The following is a 21,452-nucleotide window of genomic DNA, read 5'->3' on the forward strand; positions in this document are numbered from 1 at the left end:
CACCTAACCTCTTGGCTCAAAATCATCAAAACACTACCCACAGGGAAGAACCGCTTCCTTGACTGCAAAATGCAGTGTCACACTCTTTACTCGGGTGGATTTCAAGATTAAAATCTTTTTCATAAAATAATAATATAACATATAAATACATTTTGCAAATCATATTTCAAATTCAATTGAAATCCACTGCCTTTAGGTTTCCATCAAAGAGAGTGTAAATCCTAATATTCACTTCATCTGACAAAGGGGTTGATCCTATTATTATGATCACCCACTTAAGTAAATTCATTAATTGTCTCAACTTACCTAGATAGTTAACCCTTGATGGATCTCACTAGTTGGCATATCAAAGTCAATGTAGTCCAAAATCTAGTGTAGTATCATAATCGAGTTTGGGGTTAAGTGGGCTCTTGGCTCCTTACCTCGAGGAATGGCTCTAGTGTTGTCACACAACAATGGAATGGGTGATGTGCTAGATGGTACAACTCCTAATTCTTGGACGAATTTCTTCATCCAAATTGCTTCTTTGGCAACTTCACTTGCAACAATGTACTTAGCCTCAGTCGTAGAGTTTGCTACGGAACATTGTTGGCTACTTCTCTAACTAACTACATAGGATCCTATCATAAAAATATATCCAGATGTAGACTTTCTATCATCTGGGTCAGACTAGAATTTGACCTCTATATAACCGTGCGTGATTTGAAAATATTTTCAGAGTGTCTTCCTAATTTCAAAGGGAGATTGCAGTCCAATGACTTGTGCTAGAGTGGACTCAATTAAAGAAGAAATTAACCAATAGGTTGGGTTGATAATTTTCTAGTCACTATTGTCAAGATCTGATATTCCACTTTGAGGAGGAGGCATAGACTCATCTGTTGGAAGGCTTGGAAATCAGACTTCAAGTGGGTGAACCTATTATGATTGCTAGCAGAATTTGAAAAAAAAAATTGCAACTCAATTCGATGACTAGTTTTTCGATATTTTGAGATCCAAAATTTCTAGATCAATCTTGCATTGAACTAAACCAGATTTGAAACCCATATTAAAACTGATTGTACCTAATAAAGAGACCACAATGTGTAGCTCCTAGAGTAGTAGTTCGCTCCCAATATTAAATCCAAATTGACTTCCAATTGAAAATGACATAGTTACAAGTGAAGCCTGATTCATCAATGCCTTTTTTGTAAAAATGATCTCCAATTTAGCTTGGATTTGTTATAGTAGTGTAAGTCTGAGTGTGTCTGATGTTCTTCCTAAAAACACTATAAAGAACTAATGGATTTAACCACAGCTAGTTCGAACTAGGGTTTGTTAGCTGCATAGGGAGAAGAGAAGAGAGTAAGAAGGCAGAGAGAATAAAGTGAATCGTCTCTCCCCTCTTACTCCCCTATATAGATTACTCTCCTAATCCTATTAGGACTTGATCCAAATCAGATTTGAATTATGACTCATCCTTAAATAGATAAGCACTATCTTCTTAAGAGAATGGATGCTCCATACCTATTTTTTATCTAAGTTATTTGACAACTTAAGTTGCCATGTGATCACTTAACTATTCATATTAGTAATGGGCCTTAGGCCTATTTCTTTAATAGCTTACTAACTTAGATGTTGCATGGCCATTTTAGTCCTAAATATTGTATGGCATAGGACCCACAAATGTCTCACATAAGTCCACTAGGGTTCATCCCTACTGTTAGAAATGGACAGGCCGAATTCACTACACAAGGGCAATGAACCTTTGACCTAGTCAATTTATACTTAGTTTGGGCCCAACATTTAAACATAAATGATCATTGGATTCAGCCACCCTACGAAGATCCAAGGATGATAAACTTATGTAAAATGAAACCCATGAGGTTATTAACCCTATAATGGTTTCTTGTCCTTAACTTCTCAACCCATAATCATCAAAACACTATTCATAGGGAAGGGAAGGACCTCTATCTTGACTACAAAATACAGTATTACATTCTCTATTTAGATGGATCCCAAGATTAAAACCTTTTGCAAATCTTTTTCTAAAAATAATAATATAATATATAAATACATTTTAGAAATCAAATTTCAAATACAGTTGAAATCCACTATTAGTAGTTTAGGTTTCCAACAGAGAGAGTGTTAACCCTAATGTTCTTTTTGTTTGACAAAAGGACCGATCCTATCAGTATTGATCACCCACTCAATTAATTTCCCAAACTGCTCTAACATGCTTAAATATTTAACCCTTAATGGATCTCACTGGTTGGCATATCAAAAGTAACTTAGTTTAAAACCTAGTGTAGTATCATAATCAAGTATGGGGTTAAGTGCAACTTTCCAATCTTACCTATCTGTCTTTAAGGTACGGGGCATAACTGGAAAATGATCCAAGTTTGGTATTCCACCAATTCGGCAACACATCAGTATTATCCTTGTCAAGATAAACTCCTCAAGTCTATCTAATTTCTAAAGACATTTTAAACTAACACAACTCTCATGAGTATCCAACTTAAGGAGTAATTCATAGAAACACCCCCAATTGAACAAAAAACAATAATGTATTTATATTAATCATACTAAAATGTTTGTGTACATCAATTTAATTAGAACTAAGGACATACACTATTTAACACCGTCTATGATCCCCATAAGTTTATGGGTGTACAGAATGGGAAGGAATTGTGCTTTCCAAAGCAAATAGTTCTCACTATTCAATTTAATCGATAAACAATGGGTTATATTGGGGAGTTAAGCCAGTGTCCATTATTGCTTGTTGAGGTTGAGATTTGACTCAAACTTGATGTTTTAAGTAACAAAGGTCAAATCACCATTAGTTGCCATTAGGCTATGAGGCCAAACTAGGAAAACAACAAAGTAATTGAAGGGATGGGAGATCCACCATATGGATAGCCAAACCCTATAAGAAGGTTGGGTGAAATTTCAAAAATTTCTTTACTCCCATCCGGGAATCCTATTCCCAATTTAGAAAACTACATTTTCAAGGTTTGTTCTTGTAACCAAATCGAACCAAATCTGAAACCAAATTAAGGGAGGGATATACCTGATACGGAATCCACGCAAGAATGCTCCTCCCAATGTAGGTGTTCACGCCCAAAGAGAGTACCACATCCTTCCCCCACTGAAGATGACACAGCTTAGGGTGAGGCAGGATCGATAGGTTCTTCACCAAGAACTAGTGATTCTTCAGCAAGAATCAAATGGGATAGTGAGCACAGCTTCTAAATTGTTTCTTCTGGCAAGAAACAATATCAAGATCAAATCTTGATCCAATCCGAGAATTGGAGATCGAATAGGATTGAGCGGCAAGAGCAGTCTAACTATGTTGTCTTCTCTCTGTATTCAGTGAATGTGTTTTGAAGGTTCGCCCTGCTCTCTTATTTATAGCCTTAAAGAGACAATTTCCTAATCTCATTAGGAGTTTCCTAATCCAAATCTTTTATTTGGATCTGGACTCTTTAAGTGATAAGGATAATTCCTTATCTTATCTGCAAATAAAGATCAGTCTTCCTAATCAAATTAGGAGTTCCTTTAATCCAAATCTTTCTTTGGATCTGAACTCTTTAAGTGGATAAGGATAATCCCTTATCTTATCTGCTGATCCAAATCCCAGATCCGCCCCTATTTAATTAATCTAATTAATCCAGTTCGAAATGGGCTTTTAGGCCCATTAAGCTTTCAGACTCACTTCCTCTTTAATGCTGGCATATTAAAGATCTCACTGATTGGCATATTAAAGATCTCATTAAGCTTTTAGACTCACCCCCTCTAAGGATCTCACTGATTGGCATATTAAAGATAGCCCAATCTAGCACCTAGTGTAGTATCATAATCGAGTATAGGGGTCAAGTGTAACATTCCAGTTTTGTCCATCTATCTCCAAGGTCCAAGGCAATACTGGAATTTTGGTCCGGCTCAGGGTTTCAAGAAAACCCACACTGCATGTACCTCAGGTCTCACCCTGGCAGCTAAGACAAGCCACCCCAACCAACTTGGTGGTACATCAGTGTCATCCTTGGTAGGATAAATCTCCCTAGATCTATCCAATGGCTGTGAAGATTCTAAACTAACACGAGTCTCATATATGTCCAGTTTAAGGGTATTACATAGAAACACACCATAATAACATGAATCAAATATGTACTTTATTCATTTACAATAAATGTCATAATGTACATCATGTTGATTGGAGCTAAGGGAATACACTGTCTAACAGCTCCCACTTGCACTTAGGTCCAATCGGGAACAAACCGGAGTCCCAAACTTTCCACGTGTTTCTCAAATACTTTCTGTGTTAGTGGCTTAGTCAATGGGTCTGCCACATTCTCCATTGATGCTACATTTTAACATCAATCTCTCTTAGATCCAATGTTATCACACAACAGTGGAATGGGTGATGTGCTGAATTCCAAATTCTAGAATAAACACATCTTCATTCATTAGGTAGCCTCACTTACGATAATGTGTTCGGTTTGGGTTGTGGACTATTTTTCTTACTACATAGGACCCCATCATAAAGATGTATCTAGATGTAGGCTTTCTATCATTTGGGTCTAACTGGAAATCGGCATCAGTATACCTAAGGATCTGTAGTGAACTACCATCGAATACCATACAAAACTCTTTTGTCTTTCGAAGGTATTTGAGCATGTTTTTCATAGCGGTCCAATGCTCTTGTCCTAGGTTAGATTGGTATCTACTTACCACACTCACGGCCTGAGCAATGTCTAGCCTAGTGCATAGCATGACATACATGATGCTCTCTACGGCAGAGGCATAGGGAACTTCCTTCATGCCCTCAATCTCCTCAGGTGTCTTTGAAACCATAATATATATGTATATCTTTATATAAATATATTTTGCAAAAACAAATTTCAACGGTTGAAATCAACTGGCGGCAATTTAGCTTTCTATCAGAGAGAGTGCATCCCCGATCATTTACTTTGTCCGACAAAGGGGCTGATCCTATCACTATGATCACCCACTTAGATGAATTCTCGGACTGTTCCAACATACCCAGGTTTTGACCCCCTCGGAGGATCTCACTGATTGGCATATCAAAGACAGTCCAATACGACACCTAGTGCAGTATCATAATCGAGTCTAGGGGTTAAGTGTAACATTCCAATTTTACCCATCTATCTCCAAGGTCCAGGGCAATAATGGAATTGTGGTCCAGTTCAGGGTTTCAAGAAAACCCACACTTCATGTACCTCATGTCTCATCCTGGCAGCTGAGACAAGCCACCCCAACCAACTTGGTGGCACATCAGTGTTAGTCCTGGCAAAATAAATCTCTCAAGATCTATCCAACGGCTGTGAAGATTTTAAACTAATACGAGCCTCATATGTGTCAAGTTTAAGGGTATTACACAGAAACACATCATAATAACATGAATCAAATATGTACTTTATTCATTTACAATAAATGTCATAATGTACATCATGCTGATTGAAGCTAAGGGCAAGTTTAAGGGTATTACGCAGAAACACATAATAATAATATGAATCAAATATGTACTTTATTCATTTACAATAAATGTCATAATGTACATCATGCTGATTGGAGCTAAGGGCATACACTATCTAACAATAATAACCATCAATATATCATTTATATACAATAGAGTTATGGTTACATTGTATAATGGAGTGAACTAGGAAGCTGTATTTGAGATAAATATAAACACTAGTGGTGAGATAAGTCTCAGACCACATCAGAGGTACAATTCACATGAAACATTTTCCAATAATACCAAATTAAAGAGCCATTTGGGAGGGTCGAAGTATTGGTTGATCTTCTTTTACTGAGTTGTTTTGGAGAAGTTACTAAGTTTCAATTTGGGAGGGCTTTCACACAACTTTTGGTTTCACAAGGTGGACTCCACATGAAAAGCTTAGAAGCTATTTTAGGGAAAAACCTAGAAAGGCCAAATCCACTTTCATTGAGCTAAGTAATGGACTTAATTTCCACCAAAGCTAGCTTTAGAGCCCATTTGGGAGGGCTTCAGCTTTGATGGAGTTGCATTGATTGCACCATGTTGAAGAAGCCATTGAGTGCCTGTTTGGGAGGGCTTTTGGGACATGACTTCTACTGTTCCGAGCTGAGATCCACATGGAAACTGCAAAAGATGTGTTTAGTGAAAATTTGGAAAGCCCTATTGGTGTTCCAAACGCGAAAAACACAATTGTAATATAAATATACTCCAGTGAGCTTATTTGGAACATAGATGCTCAACTACCACAGATCCGTTAATACAACTCAACCCAAATGCAAAAACCGTCCCAAACAGGGCTTGAAAGTAGCTTTAATTCATTGGAAAGTTAATGTCTTAGCTTAACGAAAGCATATTTTGGCTTGTCAGATATTTTTTTTCTTACCAAACATAGATTCTAAGCTGAAAGAGTAACTAGCTTAATTAGTCATCGCAGTTCAATCAAAGCTGAAGTCCTCTGATCTAAAAGAAGCTTCAACAAATATTCCCTATTTTTTGGTGGAAGGGCAGTAATAAATTTGGCTTTTCAATTATGGGTGTGGCCCACTTTGCAAAGCGGAAAGCTGGCATAAAGGCCTCCCAAGCAGGCACTAAGACTTTCAATGGGAACTAAAGAAAGCTGAAACAAATGGTAGGGCTATAAGGCTGCAAGAGAAACGGTTTTGAACAGATTGCAGATTGCTTCCTTATCTCCAGAGGGACTAGTTTAAGCCATGAATTCATTGCCAAGTGGAGCCCTTCAACAGTCTTCTTAAATAAAACTTCAATAACTTTTCAACAACAACTATATTAATTAATTAAAGAAACTCTGAAATGAGAGAGATGTAGGAACTAGGGCTCGACCAGGCTGGAAAATTCAAAGCGTCGATTAGAGACGGTCCGAGTTCCTCATATAAATCCCTCCACATGTTAGAAATGGGGTGGCTAGTCTCTCACCTTAAAGCTTTCGACTTTGGAAACCTTTTCCTTACTCCTTATAACAAGTGTACCTGGTCAATAGAGACAAATTAGGTCGGCTCAGATAAGCTACAACCGAGCCTGAATTTGAGTGCCCATGGGAGGGCTTTCCGCGGCGGCTTTTGGCTCTACGAGGTGGGTCGAATAAAGACAAAACATAAATAATGCTGCAAAACTCGGAAAGCTCAACTTGATTGTTCTTCCAGTACAAGCGGCGGCTTTCGGCTTTTCCATAGCAGTTTAGTGAAAACTAAATAGTTCAACCAAAAACCATAGCTTCAGCCTTCATTTCTTCTGTTTTTTCTTTTCTCTTATCGTAAGTAATTCATGAATCATGACTCATGAGCCCCGCCCGAGCCGAGGGAGCTCCACTGATGAGCTGAGCTACATTTACGTGACAACCTAAGCGGCTAGCGGCAGAGACGAAAAGCGCGTCTAGGACGTGCGGAAGTGGTCGGTCTTTTGTTTTTATTACAATGCATGCAAAGTGTTCGACGTTTAAGCCAACCCAGTGACCCCTCATCCTCCTCTTGTTTAATATAAAGTCACAGAGCTGTACCGTAGGCCATGTCTACAGTTACGTCACAACTAATAAATTAGGGCACGGTTTTTTGACCACGGCTTGGATTGTTCCTCCTTTGAACTATGTCCCACTCTCCACCTTTACAGAGACTCATCTTCCCATGCATACCATCACATGCACTTGCACGCCGAAACCCTAGCTTCCTTTGTCTTTCCTCCTTTCACACCCAACGAAAACACCACCTGAAAACAGTGAATCTACCAAACCGACCTCATATCTTTTCTTCTTTTACCAATTACCATACGCCGCTTATGTATCCTACCTTGGTCTTAGCCTTTTTAGGGTGTTGGGTTTACTGCGTTTGGGTTGGCCCACCTTCCTTACCCCTTTAATCCTTGCATCCAACCACCCACCCGTTTAATTTGCCGGAATGTGTTGTTATGAGTTCATACTTGTTCTGATTATTGTTTAAGGTGGTCTAAAATATCGACCCATATCCAGAACAGAATCAGGATTGGGTCAAATTTGAGTCAAAACCATTTTGGAATACTGTTTTCTATTCAGAAGACTACCATCTAGGTTGAAAGATTGAGATTAGTTTGTTGCAATTAATACAATACACATTTTAAATGTGAGACATGAGTAGTACTGTGTGTTATGTTAATAATTTCTATATTTCTGACTTTAATTGGTCTTTGTCTGCCTGTTAAATTCTTCATTAAATTTTACCTTTGATGCCATTTCTATTTGGGACCAGAATTTTGTGTTCCTTATGATCAGTTGATCACCAATTCTGCTGAATATATAGAAAAAAACACCTGGATCAGTTTATATGAAGTGATGATAGATGTTGATGATATATATAGATATAGGGTACTTTAGTAATTCTGTACTGAATAGCCAAGAACCCACTGTGAAGGGCAAGTTAATCTTAACCTCATGTTGTGCTTTCCTGCAAAGCAGCTTGTCTACTCTGCTGCTGCAAGTAGGGGCAGTATTGTAATTTGGAAGTTACTGAGTAACATTCCCTCCGTGCCTTTTAAATAGCTTGTGATGATAGCTTGTGTGTGTAGTCCTCATCTTTCTGACTCTGGTTTCTGGTACTTTCCCACCTCTCTCATTCTCTCAGCAATGGAAGATCAAGTTGGAGACGCAAACAATCCAAGCCATGGTTCGGAGAGAACTGAACCAGTGAGGTCAAGGTGGACCCCGAAGCCCGAGCAGATCTTGATACTTGAGTCTATCTTCAACAGTGGGATGGTCAACCCACCCAAAGATGAAACAGTGAGGATAAGAAAATTACTTGAGAAATTCGGCACAGTTGGGGATGCAAATGTCTTCTACTGGTTCCAGAACCGGCGATCCAGGTCCCGCCGTCGGCAGAGGCAGATACAAGCTGGGTTGGCAGGCGATCCACGAATTCCGGGTCGAGCTACTGGTGCAATTCAATATGAACCAACTTCTACTAGTGCATGTTTTGCTGCCTCCTCTTCTCCTACTTTCTCTTCATTTCCATCTTCTTCTTCTTCATCATCTTCTTCTTCTTCTTCTCTTGTTGGTTCTTCTTCGTCTTCATGTGGAGGTGATGGTGTTGATGACCTCTTCGCCATTTCTCGTCAAATGGGTGTGCCGGAGACTGAGCAAAGCCCTACTGTTGATTCGATCTTGTGCCCTTCAGACACCCCAAATTTTCACTATCAATCTGGTAATTGGAATTCTGATTGATTTTTTATCTTTCTTTCCCCCCTTTTTTTATCCTTTGCCTATGAAACATATAAACTGTTCGTCTGGTTGTCAACTGATTGTCAATTTAATTTTGGTTCCCCACTAACCATGAATTTAGAGCCTCAAAGTAATTCCTGAAAAATATTGATTCTCGTGTTCATGTTTTCGGGTACTTTTGTTGACACACACGTCTCTTCTGTTCCAGAATTTAATTATTCTGGCATTTGTCGAAATTCTTTAGAGTTTCCACACCCTAACTTAGCTCCATAAAGTCAGGTAACAGTTTTTCTTTTGTTTGCTTTGATTAGCTAGCTACACCTTAAATTACAAAGAGAAAACAATGAAAAATATAAATAAAAGAAGGAATAGTTAAGAACCATAAGAATAGAATTTGCTCTGAGGGCTAGCTCAAGGTGGAATTTCTACTTATTCCTAATTTTCCATCAATTTGATGAAGTTACTCCAAAACTTATGGCTTCAAATTATGATAGTCCCTTTGCAGTTGTTCTATTCCTGGAGTTTGAAGTTTTTGTTTCTTTCGATAACTATTTGTCTTCTTTGCATTTACCTCCTTTTTCTCTATCACTAGTCATCATATCGTAAGTTCTTTTTATCTGATTCTTAATTTACACAAAAGTAAATGCAGAAAGCTTTACCTTGACCTGAAATATTTGGACTATGCTTTTTGTTTTTTGGATTTCTTTAAAATCCTAATGTAGAGTGGAAAATATATATGGATGATTCTCACTTAATCAAACTTGCCTGCTCACCAAGAACCTCTGGTCCTTGTGATTCTTAGACATGGTGATCATATATTATTCTTGCTTCTATATATTGAACTTTCTGCTTTTCGTATCTCTCAAATGGATTTAATTTTCTAGTTTTGTGAAGATGTTTGATAGGCCTAATCTTCAATGGTTTACCACAAAATTATATCAAGGCTAATCTGTTTTTGTTCCCATCAAAATATATATTGCAGGTTTGATAACTGTGTTCATCAATGGAATTCCTACTGAGGTTCCAAGAGGACCACTGGACCTCAGATCAATATTTGGTGAAGATGTAATGTTGGTGCATTCTTCTGGAGTGCCGGTTCCTTTCAATGAGTACGGAGTTTCAACTCAGAGCTTGCAAATGGGTGAAACCTATTTCTTGGTAATTCTGCGCTCCAAATTTTTGGCCTCTCTCTCTCTCTCTGTGTGTGTGTGTAGGTCAAACTATTGGTGGTAGAAGCATATCCGCGTAGGAATTGGAATGGATATAAACATTATTTTTATGAAATTTATTCTTTCTACAACGTTCCTTTCTTATATTTTATGGGTTATTTAAGGTTAATTTTGTTCAGGTACTCTGATTTGTTTCTAATGTAATCATTGGCATCTCATTCCCTGGTTAATAGGTTGTTAATCAATTCCATGAGAACTGTACTCACATGATTAATATGGGTCATTGGGAATCTTTTGTTCCATAAAATTTTGGAATCTCTCTCTCTCTCTCTCCATTCTAATTAATTAATCTTTGTTTCAGGTACCGAGACAAATTTAAAGATGTCAAGTTGCACCCACCAATAGGATCGATCTTCCTCGTCAATTTGGATTGGAGATAAATAGCAGGATTCTAAGATTACAATGAGTGCACCTTGTGACTATCATTTATCCTTCTTTGGTCTTTTATTTTCCTTACCCCTTTTATCAGTTAACTTGTTTCTTCCAGAGGAACAATATGCTCTCATTGTCGCAGGAGATATCGTACAGGGCTTCCATATAAAGTCCTGCACAGATGATATATCAATGTTGTGCTAAAAATGAATCATATATATTTAGTTGTTAGCTAGATGAAGACGCAGTTGTTTGGTTCCTAATTATGATTTCTTTATAGCTCTTTAGTTTGAGCTCTTCTCATAGAAAACCCATTTTATCTTTGAAGTTGATGAAACTCCGGTATCAATAAATTAAAATGGTTCTCATTAGATGGTTTTGGCTCGCATTGTAGTTGGATCTCTGAAATCGATGGAGGGATATTGGCAACTTGGCTTTTCCACCGCCGGTATGCCCAATCCAAGGAAAACAGATGTTTGTTAGAGAATATTAATTAATATTTTCAAAGACTAAACTGCACAACTATAGAGAAGAATCATGTGAAATGTGGTATCTGTTTCCTCAAAAAAAAAAAAAAATGTGATATCTACAAGTTTTATTGGTGGGCTTGTTGTATAGATACAATGAACATCTGTTTCCTCAAAAAAAAAAGAAAAAATCGTTACTAGTTGGCTACTGTATTTTCCATATCGACATTAGAATTTGGAGTTTGAGATCATGTTGATCTGAATCCATTTGTCATGTCCATCTTTGAATACTTGAAAGCTTTATCAGGAAAATCATGGTGGCTTCAGTATATTCATCAGACCAGCTTTAACCAAATGAATGATACCAGTAAAGTACATTATTTAGTAGAAATAATACTTGTTTGTTCCCTTCTATACTTTTGCAGACCTGATTAACCTTTTAGTCAATCACCCATTAGGCTCAGTTTGGAAGGAGTACAAATACAAATATATACAAAATATAAGGTTTTGTACTCTACAAATTTGTATTTATACTCCTTTCAAACTGAGCCTTACTGAGAATTTTGGTTTGTTTGGTTGAAAGCGTCCAAAAAATATTAGTTTTCATCAATGCATTTTTAAATGACCCGACATGCTCTGTATATCTCGCAATTGGGATTCATTGTTTGGTTAAGTTAAATCCACCAACGTCTGGGACAAAGGCTTAGTAGCAACATCAAATATTAAAAACAGAAGAAGAAAAACAATCTATAACAATTGGGGACATTAGTAATTATAAGGCGAAGGATACTCTAATGATGGGTCCAATTGGATCAGCATCTATCCATATATACACCCTTTTTTGGATACTTTAACTCAACCACTCTTTTTTGGATAAATAAGTTTAGAATCTTAATTTATTAAAAAACTTCAGAGTATACAATAATACAAGCAACCCAAAGAGAGGAGTGGGTGGGTGCACCTCTCAAAATAAAAGAAAAAAAAAAACAGAAAATCTGATTATTATTACAATTAGGGCCAATACAAATATTCCTATAACCCCCTTGCTTTCCAATATATTAGCCATTCCATTTGCTGTTCTTCAAACTCATTGTAATCTTAAGGTCGTATTATATATTGCTTGTTATCCATCTGAACCTTTTCAATATTACTTCACTAGAAGCCCAAATTAGGGATTGTGGGTTCATCAGCCATCCCATCATCACCTTAGTATCGCCTTCAATAATTAACGAATTTTCTAGATTCTGCTCTTTTGCAATCTTCACCCCCTTGAAGAATAGCCATGAATTCATCCCCAATAGAATAGAGGTACAACATTACCATTTCAGTTTCTAGGGACTACTCCATATTAAGTAAATTGCCTTTTTAATAAAAACATATTACTCCTTACAAGGCAAATTCCATTATTTTAATGAATTATCTCCTTTTCAGTTAAAGTGCCCTTATGAATACTGAGTTTTTAACTGTAATTCAATAAATTTTGAATTACATAATAATAATGTTATGTCCATTCTGTAATAACCCAAAAGAAGTGCAGAACCCCACGCCCTTCATTCTTTTTCGGAGAGAGAGAAAGAGAGAAAGAGAGAGAGATGGAACTAGATTTGCTTTTAATTCTTCAAAATAATTTGGGGATTTTACTGATTTTGGAGTCACCACATAAGCCTTTAGAATTAGGAGCTTAGGAAAAGCAGGTTTATACCCAAAAAACAGAAAAATCGCCCAATGTGAATAAAAGACATGGGACTCATCATGAACCAAGGTACGTTATGGGAAAGTATTAGCATCCCATACATGCCCAATGAAAACCAACCATTACTTGGATAGATTTCCAATTCAGTTTTTACTGATTTTGGGTTGCGATGAACTACTTTAATCGAGTAATAGAAAAACAGAAGAAGCTAACTAATAAATTATTGAATAAAAAAGCAAGATAAAGAACTATGCTATCTAAATTACAAAAAAACAGGATTTCTAGAGCAAATTATATCTAAGAAAAGTAAATTAAATCCAACTAAACTTCAAATGGAAAACAAAAGAAATCATAAACAAATATGCTAGGTAACACTGACCTTGAACCATGGTTTTGAAAACTAGGTGGGACTGGATGGTCAGACCAGTTGACCCAAGAACCGTTCAGGTAACCAGTTCCATTTCACCCTAAAACAGCTCTTGGGCCAAAAACCATTGATTTGGTTAGTGACTTGCTGACATGGAGGGTCAAAGCATTGACTGGACAACGGTTTTTGGCTATTTTTATTTTATTTATTTTTAATTTAGTTTATTTTATTTAAATTAGGACAGGCCATTTGTTTGAACTGGACCATCGGAGTGTTCGACCCAAGAGCCAGTGGCTAGAATGGTTCCATGTCTGGTTTTAAAACCTTGCTTTGAACTAAAGAGAATGATAAGCTATTTAGGAGCTGTGTTGGTTCACAGTCAGAATTGGAATAAAAATCCTCCAGAATTGGAATTGGAATGATCTATTCCCATAGTCTATTTGGTTCATACAAGAATCAGAATAGAAAATGGAATAAGCAAGAATGGGATTTCATTCCCGAGGGAGTGGGAATGATAATTCCCTCCAATGAGGAATTCATTCCACCAGTTGGATTCTAACTCCGCCCAACCAAATAGTTGGAATCAGAATGTATTCGAGACCCCTATGCTTAGGAACATAAGAACCCTTAGATTTGGAAGCTAAGAATGAAGAAAATAATATTTCTACTAACAATCTGAAACTTAATAATTAAATATAGCATGGAAATCTAGTGACTCTAACTATAATGCAATAGAGACAAAACAAAACTAATACTACAACTGAACGCATGATTATTTTAGACTAAAAAAGGGGAAAATGTCTAGAAATCAGATGTGGAGATTGAGTTAGAATTAAAAAAAAAAAATAGAAAGCAAAAAGTGTATAAACGATAACTACTAAACTATGGGAACAAATACTAATGTAGAGAAAGATTTTCTTTGTTGTGATTTTAAAGAAAATAGAAAGGGAAGTTAAGCAAGAAAGCTAAATGAAATTAATATATGATAAACAAAGAGCTATTGATGAGAACTAAAATATATAAGAAAATATCTATTAGAAAATATAGATCTGAGTATGCTAAAAGTATATTGAGAAAACTAAAGCCTAAGCTATTATGAAATGAAAGAAACTTAAAACAATGAAAAAGATAGTGGTTGCTAGTAATGCCAAAATGAGAGTACAATAGAAGTAAGGCTACTTGACCTATACGGACGATCTAATATCTATGACAAATGTAAATTTAATCAACTAATACAATGTAGAGATAATGAGAAATATAGAAAAAAAAAGAAGAGATAATTAACTAGCAATGCAAAGAGGAAGCTATATGCTCTAAACGAAGAAAAGCAACATACATGCAATTAACTAAATTACATCCTACACAGCCAATGGCATTCAACATTTTATCAATTATCAATTGAATTTAAAGATGGTTGAGGTACCTACCTCATTAAGAACGTGGGTTGTAGATACCATTTTTGCGCTTTGTAGACTTTATCTATCTCTTTGCATCACTTAGATCTTCAAGCAATACTCCAACCAACTTTTCAGGCGACTTAGGTGTATTTTTGGGATTTTTGCTTTGGGTTATCAAATTAACCCAATCAAACCAACGTAAAGTTTGAAATTCCGAATCCAACGATACCAAGATTACCCAAAACTGACATTGTTTCCCCCTTCGTTGTAAAACTTAGAGCTAGAATCGGCCCCAACCCTTGGTATGGAATCTTTTTGATCCTAGGCCTAACATCACAAATCCAACTTGATAGGTATGTATAGGCTAAAATTGTTAGACAGTGTATGCCCTTAGCTCTAATCAGATTGATGTACATAAACATTTTATCCGTAAATGAATAAAGTATATTGTTGTTTTATGTTCATATTGGATAGACTTGGGGAATTTATCCTTGTTGGAAGGGTTAGGATCCATCATATGGATGGCCGAACCATGCTAGGTGGCTAGTCAAATTTTCAAATATTTTCTAATCTTTTTGGGAATCGAATTCCCTATGTTTTGAAAACCTATATTTTTCAGGATCGATCTTACACTAAATCGGACTAGATTTGAAACTAATCAAAGAGGGAGATTTATACCTGATACAGATACCACAAATGCAGATCTCAATGTGGAAGTTCATGCCCAAATCAGTCCTAAAACCAACCTCCACTAAAGATGGTGCTGTGTGTAGGTGAAACTGATTCAGCAACACAATTTTCACCAAAACTGCAACCCAACTGCTTAGATCGAACTAGGGAAGGTGAGCCTGAAGTTCCTCTGAATTTTTCTTGCAAAGATCAGAAGAAAACTGATCTCTATTAGTCCTCGAAAGCTTAGGTCGTGATATGGTTTCTCGGAAAATAAAAAAAAAGGAAAGAAAAGAGAACAAGAAAGAGTGGTAGTCTAGTCTGGTTCGCCCTCTTCTTCTTTTATCTCTTTATGGAGCATTTCTAATCAAATTGTGAGATTATCCAAATCTAATTTGAATGTATCTTCTATTAAGAGATAAGCCTTATCCTCTTATAATAGGATGGACTCTATTAAGTTGTCATGTGACAACTTACTTAATCTTATTAATTATGGGCCTCATGCCCATTTTTTTCAAAGGCTCACGACCAAAGGTGTTGCATGGCCAACTTAGGCTTGATTTGTATGGCATGGGACCCCACAATATCCTCACATAAATCCACGTGGGTTCGGCCCAGCCTTTGTAATAAGGCATGGCCAAATTCACTACTAAACGCGGTAAACCCCTGAGCACATCACTATGGGCTTAATATGGGCCCAACATTTACACTTAAATGATCATTGAATTCAGTCATCCTATGAAGACCCAAGGATAATGGACTTAAGTAAGATAAAGCCCATCAGGTAATTAGCCTTGTAATGGTCTCTTACACTTAACCTCTCGGCCCTCTCAGCCCATAATGATGACAACACTACTCGATAGGAAATGACCTCTCCCTTGGCTACAAGGTAACATGTCACACTCTCTACTCAGATGGATCGTAGGAATTAAAACCTTTTGCAAACATTTTTAATAAAAGATAATATATATATATATATTATCTTTTATTAAAAACAGTTGAAATCCACTACTAGTAGTTTAGGTTTCCATTAGAGAAAGTGTAAGCCCTATCATTCAATTTGTCCGGCAAGGGGGCCGATCCTATCACTATGATCACCTACTTAAATGAATTCTTAGACTGCCCCAACATACCCAGGTTTTGACCCTCAATGGATCTCATTGATTGGCATATCAAAGACAGTATAATCCAACACCTAGTGCAATACTATAATCAAGTCCAGGGGTTATGTGTAACTTTCCAGTTTTGCCCATCAACCTCCGAGGTCTAGGGCATAAATGGAAAATGGTCCAGGTTCAGTGCTTCAACTAAACACACACTACATGTGCTTTGAGTCTAACCCTAGCAGCTGAGACAAGATACCCCAACTTCTTTGGTAGCACATCAGTGTTAGCCTTATCAGGAAAAATGCCCCAAGTCTATTCAACAGTTGAGAACATTCTAAAGTCTCATAAGTGTCTAGTTTAAGGGGTAATTTCACAAAAATATACCAATATCAACATGAAACAATAATGTACTTTTATGCATTTACAATAAATGTATCTGTACATTAATCTGATTGCAGCTAAGGGCAAACACCAAGGATTAAGGTATTGATACGATACTCCCAATACGGGGCATATTGTATCCGTATCCATGATCAGGGATACAAGATACGCTACGATTGGATATGTATCTTACGAGTCATGCGTATCAGTACGATACGCCTCTGTATCGGGCTGTATCACACCATATCGATGGATACGGTCCGATACACACTGATGTGGAGGTGTATTCGTGTCTAGTTTAACAAAATTGTACATTGACTACTTTTGGATTGCTTTCATCTTTAATACAAGTTAAAAAATAGTATTATGAAAACTAAAATAAATAATTTAAGATTTAATTTTCTCAAAAAAATTAATTAAAACTAAAAATTATAAAAAGTAATATATTTCATCTACCGTAGATGATTTATATATTTTATTTTACACATAATTAAATGTTAAAAATGAAAACATAGTTATTATTTGAAAAAATAGAGTTATTATATAAAAATATTAAATAAATAAATTTTCCTAACAAAATTAATGGAAAACAAGAAATTATAATTATAAAAATTGAAATGAATAATTTAAGGTTAATTTTCCTAAAAAATTTAATAAAAACTGAAAATTAAATATAATTTATTTTATCTACCTTAAATGGTTTATTTGTTTTATTTTACAATTATGTGTAAAATAAAAGACATTATATGTTAAAAATGAAAACATATTTATTTTTTAAAAAATAGTTGTTATTTAAATAAAATACTAAATTAATAAATATTCCCATAATTAATAAAATTTGAAAATTATAATTATAAAATTGAAAGAGTGATAATTGTTATACAATGTTTGAATGTTCTAGAGTCCCGGTATTGTTTATTGTAATATTTCTCTTCATATAACCTATTGAAGTATGCATTTCTTATGTGTTTATATCTTATTCATAGATAATTCAGCTTTCGGTTTAGTATGATTAATGTATTTATGTGATTTGTATGCATTTCACTAGCATATCCAAGTGTTTCTATATCTTTCGTTCGTATCCATGCATTTCCAAAGCATATTCGTATCCGTATCCATATTTGAGTTATCCGATACGATACTCGATACCAATACTTTGATCCTTGGCATACACTGTCTAACAGCTCCCACTTGCACTTAGGTCCAATCGGGTACAAGCCTCAGTCTCATACTACCCACGTGTTTTTCAAACACTTTCTGTGTTAGTAGTTTAGTTAATGGGTCTACTACATTCTCTGTTAATGTTACCTTCTAAAATTAGATGTCCCCTCTACCAACAATCTCCCATAAATGCAATGTTATTACACAACAGCGGAATGGGGAATATGGTAGGACTCCAAATTCCATTTCGAATTTCTTCATCTACACTACTTATAGGCAGTCTCACTTATGACAATGTGTTTGGCCTCGGTCGTGGACTATTTTTCTTTCTACATAGGGTACCAAAGTATTTAGATAAAGACTTTCTATCATCTGGGTCAGGTTAGAAGTTGACATCAGTATAACCAACCATCTGTGGTGAACTACCATTGAAGATAAGACAATAATCTTTAGTCATTCGTAAGTACTTTAGTATGTTTCTCACAATAGTCTAATGATCTTGTCCTCGGTAAGATTGGTATCTACTTACAACACTAACAGCCTGAGCAATGTCTGGCCGAGTACACAACATAGCATACATGATGCTCCCTACGACTGAAACACAAGGAACCATTCTCATGTCCTCTATCTCCACAGGGATCTTAAATGACATTTTTTTTAGAGAAAGTGACTCCATCCCTGAAAGGAACGAATCCCTTCTTGGACTTCTGCATGTTGTATATGTTGACGATTTTATCAACGTAAGTAGATTAGGATAATCCAATTATCCTCTTTAATCCATCTCTATAGAGTTGAAGTCCCAAGACATAAGAGGCTTCTCTAAGATCTTTTATGGAGAATTGCTACGAAAGCCATACCTTCAGTGTAGTCAACATTCCTACATCATTCCCAATGAGCAGAATGTCGTCTACATATAGAATCATAAATGTAACCATATCTTCCACTGTCTTTCTATAAAAACAGGGTTCATCCGGATTCTGCTAAAAATCAAACTGTTAGACTATTGAGTCAAATCAGATGTTCCAGCTTCTAGAAGCAACGCCACAGGTGAGAAGGTCTCCTCCTAATCGACTCCTTCTTTCTGAGTGTATCCTTTCGCTACAAGCTGACTTTATAGGTCTCAACCTTTCCATCAGGGCCTTTCTTCCACTTTATAGATCCACTTGCAACCGATTGCTTTTCACCCCGGGGGTGGGTCTATGAGAGTCAAAATTATGTTGGTTTTCATTAAGTCCATCTTAACTTTCATGTCATCTACCCACTTCAGGGAGACTATGTCCAACATAGTTTTCGTATAAGTCACAAGATCTTCCTCACTATTCATAGCTTCCATCAAGTAATTTTCTTGATCATATCCATAACGAGTTGGAGGTCTAGAAACCCGGGTAGATCTTATAAGCTAGATATTATTATTTGGAATTTGTGGGTTATCTCCTACTACTCCTAAATTCTCTTCATCAAAAACAATTTCTTGATGATGATTGTTCAGGATGTAGTCCTCCTCCAAGAAGTAGGCATTTCGACTAACAAACACTTTTGTTCTCGTGGGACATAGAAAAGATACCCTACAGAGTCCTTGGAGTAGCCTAGAAATAGACAACGACTAGTTTTTAATTCCAATTTGTCTGCACTTGTCTTTTTAACGTGTGTTGGACAACCCCATATTTTCAAGTGTCTTACACTTGGTTTCTTTCCGGTTCATAGCTCATAAGGAGTCTTAGGAACCGACTTGGTTGGAATCGGTTCAACACGTAACTTGTAGTTTCCAATGCATGCCCCCAAAAGAATATGAATAACTCTGAATGGACAAAGACTGATTAGACCATATCTAATCAAGTCCGATTTCTTCTCTCTGACACACCGTTTAATTGTGGTGTAGTAGGAGGAGATAACTATTATATAATCCCATTATCCTTTAAGTAGTCCCTAAATTCGTTGGAGAGATATTCACCCTTCGATATGATCGAATGGTTTTGATCTGTCTCCCCAACTATTTCTTGACTTCTTGTAAACTCTTTGAACATTTCAAAGGATTCAGACTTATGTCTCATTAGGTACACGTGACTATATAGAAAATAATCATTGGTGAAAGTTATGAAATAACAATGTTGGTTCCGTGTCCTAACTTTCATGGGACCACATACATTAGTATGTATAAGGTCAAGTGTGCCTATACTTCTTTGAGGCTTACCTATAAATTACCTTTCTACCATCTTGCCTGGAGGCAAGGCTCACAAGTTGGTAGATCTTCCACAATGAGAAAATTTAGAGAATTATCCTTCACCAATCTTGTGATACGTTCTATATCAATATGGCCAAGTGAGTAATGCCATAAGAACGTGCGATTAATTGTATCACGTATTTTTTCTTGGGGATGTGTTCCGATATAGTTTCAGTCACATTTGTTTCTAGAAAATGATGGAGAACATAAAAACCATTCTTAAGTTCTTTGTAAGGAATTTGTTATTCAATTCAATTGTAATCTTATTACTAAACAAAATAGAATTACCATCCTTACACAGCTTAAAAACTAAAATTAGATTTCTTCAAAATTTATAAAGACAATCTTTTAATTAACAATTCCTTCTCTAAAAATTAAATCTATTGTTGCTATAGCAGTAGCTACAACAGTTATAGTCATCCCCAAGTAAAGCATAACCTCATCATCATTCAGCCTTTTGCTTTCCTTGAACCCATGCAATGTGTTGCATGCATGAGTGGAAGCCCTAGAGTTAATACATTAGGATGCAGAAGTGACCAAAATATTAGTCTCTATGGCAAGAGATTCGAAATTAACTTCTTTGTTCTTGTGGGATTCCAAATACTGAGGACAATTCCTCTTCCAATGCCTAGCCTGCTTGTAAAAGTGACATTCATCTAATGATTTGTCTCTCTTCTGCTTTTTCGGTTTGTCTCCCTTTTTCTAAGGCCTCTTCTTACCCTTCCTTTTCTTCCTGCCACATTTGCTACTTTCAATAAGCATGGTTATTGGCGTGTCCTTCTTAATCAGTTTTTCATCTCTTTGCAACATATTGTTGAGCTCCTGTAAGCTAACTTTTATCTTGTTCATGTTATAGTTCATGGCAAACTGATTGAAGGATGAGGGTAGAGAGTTCAGGACGGCATCAATTTTGGTGTCATTGTCAGGTTGGGAGACAAGAGCCTCCAATTCATTTATATAACCAATCATTCACATGATGTGGTCATGAACTGATTTCCTTTCTGTTGTCCTCCCACTAGTCTATGACGCCCCTATCATATTATGAAACAATCCTACTAACTGTCTCAAATGGATAGCCCAATTTTATGGTGCATCTCTACCCACCAATTCAGTCCGTTTCCATGGTAATGATGGAAGGCCTTTAGAGATATCATCTTATGATATTTCCTATCTCATTGCACTTATATAA

The 21,452-nt window shown here is 36.3% G+C and overlaps 1 protein-coding gene across 1 annotated transcript; it reads left to right on the forward strand.

Moving 5' to 3' along the window:
• Positions 1-8,391: 8,391 nt before the first annotated feature.
• On the forward strand, positions 8,392-11,168 carry WOX11 (WUSCHEL related homeobox 11). The gene is made up of 3 exons (XM_019198898.2): positions 8,392-9,183; positions 10,183-10,358; positions 10,731-11,168. Exons 1-3 carry the CDS (start codon positions 8,532-8,534, stop codon positions 10,746-10,748), a joined length of 846 nt encoding a protein of 281 aa, XP_019054443.1. The 5' UTR covers positions 8,392-8,531; the 3' UTR covers positions 10,749-11,168.
• Positions 11,169-21,452: the final 10,284 nt, after the last annotated feature.

This window comes from Nelumbo nucifera, chromosome 2 (genome assembly GCF_055504915.1).
Source record: "Nelumbo nucifera cultivar China Antique chromosome 2, China Antique-T2T, whole genome shotgun sequence".
Classification (NCBI taxonomy): domain Eukaryota; kingdom Viridiplantae; phylum Streptophyta; class Magnoliopsida; order Proteales; family Nelumbonaceae; genus Nelumbo; species Nelumbo nucifera.